Source organism: Bombus huntii, chromosome 10 (assembly GCF_024542735.1).
Source record: "Bombus huntii isolate Logan2020A chromosome 10, iyBomHunt1.1, whole genome shotgun sequence".
Taxonomy (NCBI): Eukaryota; Metazoa; Arthropoda; class Insecta; order Hymenoptera; family Apidae; genus Bombus; species Bombus huntii.
In genome coordinates this window covers 2,313,006-2,321,589 of record NC_066247.1, presented here as the reverse complement: position 1 = coordinate 2,321,589, position 8,584 = coordinate 2,313,006, and the positions used below count along the sequence as shown (strand labels likewise).

Below are 8,584 nucleotides of genomic sequence, written 5' to 3'. Positions count from 1 at the left end.
TCGCGTTACAACATACCGCGATTATTCGTTTGTGGACCATCGCGAGCGCGCGGGCGGACGTGCACGAGCTCGTTCCTATTCGTTTCTCGCCACAATGCAGGTGAACGCGTACGCGCCTCTACCAGCGTGCATCAGTTGCTCGCGAAATTGCAGTTGAGTCGCGTCTTTTCCAAACCGAATCCCTAAACCGACCAGTCGTTCGCAGATACTCGTTCGATGACGATCGTCGCGGCAATGGGTCGTTTACCGCGTTAATCGATTGCGATTCCGCTACTTTGCAGCTTCTTTCGAACATTATCCTCGTTCAGGATCGATTCGAGTAACTCGCGACTCCTTCGTCAATGTCGCTATCGTTCGGTCGGCTTCAAATATTCTGTCAAATTTCTCTCGTATAAATATTCGTAATTTACATGACTCATGCTCCATTAAAACTTCATTTATCTGAACTTCTTCCGTCGTTTAGCGACAAACACGGTCATTAGCGATGGTTATCTGACCTCGTCGAGAAACAAACAATTTATATGTAATAATTGGAGTTGGCGTAATAGGTGCTCGCAAATTTTCCTCGTTACTTATTATTTTTGGTGACGTAGTAGCAACAGCTCAGCAACGTTCCGATACGCGAATGAATCAGCCGGCAAATCATTCGCTTAAACGAGCTTCGACTAAAATTTCGTTGCGATAAGTGGAATTCGTCGTTCGAATAAAATAAATGCAACTCCACCGTATTAGGATTATGTCGTCGAAAAGATTTTACCAGCGCGGTTAGCAAACCGAGAGCAAAGGGTTAAATATCCGCTTGAAATCGGATTACTTGCACTCGAGCAACTTAGATTCAAGTAACTTGACGAATTTGAACGAGACTTAACAAGAACCATGACTTGCTACGACTCGTAAGCGATCGGATTTTCCCGGGCAAACGTTTGAACTTTCGTCCCAATTATTTTTTATCCGACTCGACTCAGGGTAGTTACGTAAGCGAAGCTGATACATCGTCGTGTACACGACCGCGTGCGAGGCAACGTTCGCGAAAATCCTTGGCACGATATCGAAGCTCGCGGACCGATCGCGCGCCTGCGCTGCTTGCGCCATGCGATCGATAGACGAGCGATAAACATGACGACGATCGCTCGTCTTCTCGCGGGGATCGTGATACTCGGCTTTATCACGAGAACAGGTAAAAATCATCTAAAATTTCGTATGCAGACCGTTTCACCGAGTCGACTGGTCTGCCTCTGGTTGCAGAGGGCCGCTGTTCGCACAATAGTTGGGAGAAAATCGCTGGCGTTAAACCGGAAACCATCGACGCGCAGACAGTTCTCTTTAGCGCGGTCAACTCAAACGGAATAACGAAAAGTTGCTTCGAAAGGTAGGCGCGAATCTTACCCCTTTCGCTGTGCAGTAAAACGAGGAGAAATTCAAGATGAACTGTTTAGAGAATAATTTCTTACGAATCTCTTAGGTTTTTTTGCTATATGTAATACGAATTGATATATCGTGGTAGATAATAAAAAATATATACAGCTTATGGTGTATATTCGCTTCTCATAGAACGTCGAATATGATATGATAAAATAAAATCGTCGGTTTTATTTTACTCTAGTAAATGTTTATTTTTAAATACTACATTTTACATGTTCCTATTCTGTGTATCATACGTTGCCAACTACTTTGGCAATATTTTGTCCGATCGCAAGATAAATCGCTCAGTCCGTCAAACAAACGTCCGTTGATTCGAATGATCCTATCTTCCTGTAAAAATCAAGTAGCAGTAACAACCAGTGAAAATGTCGGAAAAGGTAAACGAAATACGTTTCTTTGACCAACGTCTTCCTTCGAACTTCAGATGCAAACGCGTAAACTGCACCGCGTTCGTCATAGACTTTGGTAGAAGCGTCTGCTACAGCGTGCGAATAGAGGACGACGAACTGGTACCCGAACCGAATTCCATCTTTTACCACCGAGTTTGCGTGAAAGGTAAGTTGAAACCGAACTGTTTATATCATTTTTTAAACTATTAAATTATTCTTGTTCGTCGTCAGTGCCGGTAAGCTGCGCGAGACGAAAACTTTGGCAGGTGGAGAGGAGTCCAGGAGCGGTGTTCATCGATTCCAGCGCATTCCATCTATCCGATCCGATCACGAGGAACCAATGTTACGAGAAATGCATAGAGACAGGTAAGCGCGCTAGATCGGGTCGAGATCGATCGAGTTGACTCGTTGGCGATTTCCTTGCAGGAAGAAGCTGCGAGTCCGCTCAATTTCGGACTTCGAAACCCCTTTCGATCGACAAAACAGCGTTCGGACGATGCTCTCTCTCGTTGTACGAACGAGGTACCAGACCAAGAGCGTACAGGGCGTCCATGTACAGAGACGAGTACCTCAGAGATCAATGTCGAAATCTGTGTGAGTAGCAACTTTCTAGTAACTTGCAGAAACTTGGAAAACCGATCAGTCGACCGGTCGTAACCGAATCGGACACAATGGTCGATAACGAAGAAACTCTGTGTTACAGCCAGAGACGAGTATTGCTCGTACGCGGAATTCCAAAATGTCTCGTTACCGTACTCTGACGTCGCTTTGATGGACCTTGACGAGAAGCAGGTAAATTTTTGGTACTTTATACGCTATTGAAAACAACGATTTTATAGCATGCATAAATATTTAATCATAGTCATAACCGACTTATCAATTTATTTTCATGCATATCTTGTCACATTGAAATCTTCGAAACAAACGTCTCTAACCATAGGAACGACAGGTCGATCTATCAAACCTATAAGACTTCTCTTCGCTCCTGTTCATTTAGCTCATGCAACAGAGTTTCCGATAGCGTTAATCCTCTAATTCCGCTTTGTATGTCTCGTATGTGTTCCTGTTGTTTCCTTGTAATTTCGTTCGACGATCGAATCGACGCAGTGCGAGAAAAGATGCGACTCGAGCGTGGATGGTTTTATCTGTCGAGGATACACGTTTGCCAATTCGTCCGGTCAACCACTTTGCCTACTGCACTCGGAAGACACCACCAGTCTAGGAGTTAGCTCGTTGATCGACGCGACGAACGTGGTCTACAGAGAGCGAGAACCTTGTTTAGATCGTAAGTGATCTTGTCTTTAGATTTAAAAACGAATCGATAGATTTCGAACGAAAAAACGATACATTTCACGCTCGATGTTTCTCGTGGTCAGTGAAGGTGCGGTGCAACGATTCGACGATGACGGTCGAGTTGAAAACGAGCGACCCCTTCTTTGGCCGGCTCTACTCGAACGGATACGCGGATACCTGCGGCGCTCAAGGTACAGGCAGTAATCGAACAATATTGACGTTACCTATTCCACCCGTTGACCAGATTCGCGAGGGTACCCTTCGTTGCGGATTGCACCCTGCCTTTTCCGTCGACGATCAAAATCGGTAAGATATCATAGACGAAAGCAATATAGCACAATCGTTAAGTCAGCGAGCGATTAGAGTTTACACGGTTCGAACATCGAAAGATTAATTGGAGAAAATCTTGAAGGAGTAAACAGTTGGAGCATCTTTTATAAATTTCAAGCTTCCTTTCTGTTTCTCGTGTTTCTGATTTCTCGGGAAACTATCGCGTCGCGAACTTTACAGTTTGCCTTTTAACGTCTACCCTGAAGACGTGACAAAACATTAGCGCAAAAAGGTAACTCGTAACCGGATCGTCCGCCAAAGAACCAAAAGCATTGTAACAAAAATGAAAGAAAAAACGATATTGTCATTCGTAGAACGCGACCGTTGGTTTGGGCAACGATCGTCGTACAATTCAATCCGATCGTTCAACGACTCGGCGATCAAGCAGTCAGGGTTGGATGCTCGTTAAACGATCGAGCACCTCCGCAACCAAAAAACGTCACCGTTCAATCTAGTTTCAGCTTTCTCGATCCAAAGTGAGTATCCATGTCTTCGTCTTTTATACCCGCGATACGCCATTTTCCATTTTCCATTTCCTATATTATTTAGCGCAGGAGTGCCACCGATCTCTTCAACGATCGTCAACGCGTCCTCGCAAGCGCCGATAGTCACCATGAGGATATTAGACGAGAACTCGGCAGTCGCTATGGTCACGCATTTAGGTCAGAAGCTCACTCTGAAGATTCAATTGAGTCCACCAGATGGTAAATGGAATGCTTTTACAGTAATCTTCGTTTCCTTATCTTTCTACACGCTCCAAATATAATTAAACTTAAAATAGCTTTTAAACTAATCAGTCGCAATTCTCTTTATCGTTTTTTGACGCAAAATATTCCAAGTGATCGATGTACGTTTAAAAGATATAGATACGCTCCTCCTAAAAGTTTATGTAAATCTTTTCCATACGTCGTTGAAAACATACGAAAGAACTGTACTTGTAGAATCTTAGAGCAGATCTTACGTCTTTTTCATTTAACAGTCGCTCTAACCCTAACCGGAAAACAGATACAACCTGTTCCAATGGCAACGATTATTCTGTACATGTAATTTCCTACAATTTATGGCTCGTAGGTCCTTATGACATTACCGCCGGACACTTAGTAGCGAGCAGCGCTTCCGGCGATGCCTCGTATCTGCTACTGGACGAACTCGGATGTCCCACCGATCCAACCACCTTTCCCGCTCTCTCCAAGGATCCAGTCGATGGTCGTTCATTAATCGCAACTTTTACAGCCTTCAAGTTCCCCAATAGTCAACGAGTCCGTTTCAACGTACTCGTCCGATTCTGCTTGGACAAGTGCATACCGGTTAGTGAAATGCACAGTCGCATTTATCGCTACGATCCTTTTCCCTCGACGGTAGGAATATGGCGAACGTGTAAATGAATACATTAAGGGACAAGAGAACATCAATCGATTTAATCGCAACTAAGATCGTATGTCTGCATCTTTATTACTTCGAAGGCGCTGTACAGTGAAAATAGCTTGATTTAACAAAAATTGAATTACTAAAATTCTTACAAATCGATGTTTCAAATTTCTAGTTGCAAGCTTACTCAATAAACTGTTACTTAAGATCAAGCTGTAAAAGTAGCATTAGTTCTAAATCTACGTGTTATGCTTCTGAAACTGTTCTTATGAATTGGTTTCAAACTACGGTTTCGAAAGTTTCAGAAGGTTTTCGCGTTCTTGCAAGCCTATTCGATTTAATATTAATTTAACGTCGTTGCGTACGTCCTTCCCGCCAAGAATACGTTCGCGATCGTCCCACGATGGTCGATTCACCGTATGATACGCGTTACAGACCAACTGCAACGGCGATAAACCTTCTTACGGAAAAAAGAAACGAGCTAGCGAGTCTTGGAGTACGCAGGCAACCTACCACGCCGAAACAACGCCAACGTCCAAGGACGAAACTCCGGACGAGTTATCGCTGGAACTCTCCATAATCGTTCAAAACTCCGTCGCGTCTTCGGCTGATCGTTTATCTTCGAGGGAGAACTCGTCCCCTGATACCGTGCTAATCGCCGGAGGAAGTGAGTTTCGCAAACTTTTGTAATCTCCAAACCAACTGAAAACTTTTCTTTTTATTTCGCGACCGACTTTCCTCGCTTATTATTTCTGTTCTATCTTGCCCTTAGATTCTATGGACGGACTGCTCTGCGTCGACGCTAGTCTCGCTTTGAGTCTACTGATCTTCTTGTTGATCGTCCAAATAACGCTTATCGTTGGCTGTCTATTGACCGTGGCACAATACAGAAGAACGGCCATACGAGCGGAAGAAGACAGAGCCAATATCTTAGCCAGGCATCTCTACGGCATTCACGGAGGGAACTTGGACGTAGCGCGGAGAGTCAGATGGGCTGATCACAATCTATCCTCCTTGTCTCGCGACTGACTCAATCTGATTGCGTTGCCCGCATAGCTACATTTCTTCCCCCCTCTCTTTGTCATTGACACGTTTCCAATCGGTTTCTTTTTACGATGATTGAACGGATGGTAGGAAAGGAGATGGTAGGAGATCCTCGCGTGAGACGCGCGGCAAGGCCGCGGATTATTTTCAACCAAAACTTGTATTAAAGAAGGAACAACGATGAATAGACAATTACGTAACTATGCGGTAAACTAGTTTTATGTGAGTAGCATTCGCGTATCGATATTGTTGATCGGTAATACGCAGTCATTAAGTCATCTATCCTCTTATCTTCGTAGTCCTGCATTTTCCGTAGTGTGTTAACGTAACATCTGCAACAAAGAACAAACGCGTTTCATTGATAAGTTTTAGATAGACAGGGAACGAGATGGAGACTTAAACGCGTCCGTAGATTATACGATACTTATCGATCTTGAACGTAATCTTAACGAATAAGATCACCGCTACATAGTATAATTCTGTTTTCCTTGTAATACGCGTTATAACGCGTCGATATCAATGCCATTTTGTAATTACAAAATGACCGTAACGCTCATTAACCGCGTGTATTACGAGGAAAATGAAATTCTCATTCCAAACGTAACAAGTAGATTGCGGAAGTTTATGCAAAGTGCATACTTTCGCGAAGCGATAAGCAAAGTAAAGCGAAACTTCGATAGGAGTATCAATATCTTTCGTCGAATTAAAGCATCTCAAAAATTGTTTTCTATTTTGCTGTCACATTCCGTATTTAACATCTTGAACACATTTTTCGTATTCATCTGCATATCGTAGTTGTCTAAACTTCCGCAATTTAGTCATAAATATTCCGTGACGTATGGACTAACATCGATCATTCCTTACCTTTTCCACATGCCGATGCGCAGCTTAATTGTCCTGGATTGGAGTACTCAACATCGTCCGAGCCGCATACCGGATTGTATTCGCTCGTCGTCTGAAAATTTTATCGCTCCTTCTCATTTAGTGCGACGAATCGCGTTTCACTTTTCAGCTTCTGAACCCCCATGAGAATAGAGGACAGGATTTTCTATAAGCGTCAGTCGCGTGTGCCCAGACGTACGATGTTCTCCTTAATTCAAGTGCTATTCTTCTTCGTTCAATTTCAAATATTTATATCCTACTTGTGTACGATACAATTTATAACACATTGACTGCGGATGACACTACGTCGATGTCATGGTCTGGTAGCTCTTAAAAGCGGAAAATACCAAGTCACGATCGTCAGCACGTGTTAAGGAAACAAAGATTTCAGTCACGCTGAGCAACCCCGCGACGTCAGTTCCGCAATCAAAGTCAACGAAAGATAAAAGATACGAGAACTGTAAACATCTGGATATATTTTGAAAAATGAAAAAATACTATACAAAACGTTTCAACTAAGAAGAACAGCGTGGCTCTGGATTCTTCCGATCGAAACGTGAGTATCTGACTCGATGCTTATAGGAAATCTCGCCTTTACACAGCGTCACGAGTGGATGCGTCATTTGCAAGTTCGGCAAGTTATAGACCAAGTTATAAACCAGTATGACCGGTATAACGAATAAATAGCCATGACCTTCGACACGTTTTTAACAAACCTGCGCGATAAGTTAGAAGAAAGGAAGAAAAAGATCGAAAATTTCAAGGGCTTTCACGACTCACCAGACACGTAGCTATACACCGGTTGTATCGAGAGTCGAAGGAGGCATCCTCCGTGGTCGTCGAAGGTGTTGCAGAACTAGTGGTAGTTGCCGTGGTTGCGACGTTTCTACCGTCTGCAGGTCCGTCGAAAACGAATCCGTCCACCGAGAACGTACTGGGTATCGTTTGAATCTCGACTTTGCCACCAGCCAGACCATCGTTCTTTGTACGACAGCAACGGTTAATTAATTCAGCATCCAATTGATAAAACGTATAAAACGTTTCGACGATTAAGCGATTTCAATTATCCTTACCTGTGGAAATGCGATCACGCTTCTGCTCGAGGCGATAGCTACACACAACATGCATTTCCATCGTTAGAACGTAAATCGATCCTTCATACAAATCTCTACGATCCACTTATTTCGCGAGACATACTCACCTAACACTAGACAAAATTGCCACATTTTGGTTAATCGTGCACCTCCTTTTCTCTATCGTAAATTTACGCGAATACACGGATAAACGCACTTTACAGATTCTTCTCCTTTCTTTTCCGATCTTTATATTCTCGATACACGTTCGGTTGATACACCAAGATCGAGAGTTTACTGAACGGAAAGAAGTCGTCCGCGTACTTTTATAGCCGAGTCGAACGAGCCAACCAGAGAGAATTGTCGATTAATCTTAAAAGTCCTCGCGCGAACTACTTAATACATGCAAATACTGGATTTTCCTGTTCGGTCACTATTCTGTGCACTGTTCAGTTTCTTCTTCTTTTTTTAACGCCTTCGAAAATAACAACACAGGAAGTAATAAAAGACCATTTCTAGAATTGCTAATTTATGCTTCTCTCTTATCCCCTTCTTTGTTATCTTATTATGCAGAACAAAGATATTGCAGAAATAATACGTCTTCGTTACGTGTCTCGTATATATTATACATGTTATACATTATAAATACATAATGAATTGCCTAGTTTGGAAATCTCACTTTCCGTGAGATTTATTCAAGGCTAGTGACGAGTATTTCGTATTAAAGATACTCTTTCGGTATGAATCAATTAAATCAAGACAAAATCTCGAATCACGTTTAAT

The 8,584-nt window shown here is 42.9% G+C and overlaps 2 protein-coding genes across 2 annotated transcripts; one reads left to right on the top strand and one right to left on the bottom strand.

Moving 5' to 3' along the window:
- The first annotated feature begins 161 nt into the window (after positions 1 to 161).
- On the top strand, positions 162 to 6,175 carry LOC126870723 (uncharacterized). The gene is made up of 13 exons (XM_050628707.1): positions 162 to 1,177; positions 1,246 to 1,369; positions 1,847 to 1,977; positions 2,043 to 2,177; positions 2,238 to 2,405; positions 2,515 to 2,603; positions 2,919 to 3,096; positions 3,188 to 3,410; positions 3,749 to 3,910; positions 3,984 to 4,138; positions 4,506 to 4,741; positions 5,238 to 5,469; positions 5,575 to 6,175. The coding sequence occupies exons 1-13, from the start codon at positions 1,117 to 1,119 to the stop codon at positions 5,829 to 5,831; spliced, it is 2,151 nt and encodes a 716-aa protein (XP_050484664.1). The 5' UTR covers positions 162 to 1,116; the 3' UTR covers positions 5,832 to 6,175.
- On the bottom strand, positions 5,988 to 8,296 carry LOC126870759 (uncharacterized). The gene is made up of 5 exons (XM_050628795.1): positions 7,930 to 8,296; positions 7,802 to 7,839; positions 7,509 to 7,709; positions 6,711 to 6,801; positions 5,988 to 6,178 (listed from the first exon to the last, which is right to left on the bottom strand). The coding sequence occupies exons 1-5, from the start codon at positions 7,952 to 7,954 to the stop codon at positions 6,126 to 6,128; spliced, it is 408 nt and encodes a 135-aa protein (XP_050484752.1). The 5' UTR covers positions 7,955 to 8,296; the 3' UTR covers positions 5,988 to 6,125.
- Between the last annotated feature and the right edge of the window lie 288 nt (positions 8,297 to 8,584).

Coding starts and splice junctions, on each gene's coding strand:
- LOC126870723 (XM_050628707.1), top strand. CDS start 1,117: ATGACGACGATCGCTCGTCTTCTCGCGGGGATCGTGATACTCGGCTTT. Junction 2,604..2,918: donor TGGACCTTGACGAGAAGCAG/GTAAATTTTTGG, acceptor GAATCGACGCAG/TGCGAGAAAAGATGCGACTC. Junction 4,742..5,237: donor GCTTGGACAAGTGCATACCG/GTTAGTGAAATG, acceptor TACGCGTTACAG/ACCAACTGCAACGGCGATAA.
- LOC126870759 (XM_050628795.1), bottom strand. CDS start 7,954: ATGTGGCAATTTTGTCTAGTGTTAG. Junction 7,840..7,929: donor GCAATTTTGTCTAGTGTTAG/GTGAGTATGTCT, acceptor TGTTGTGTGTAG/CTATCGCCTCGAGCAGAAGC. Junction 7,710..7,801: donor GCGTGATCGCATTTCCACAG/GTAAGGATAATT, acceptor TGTCGTACAAAG/AACGATGGTCTGGCTGGTGG.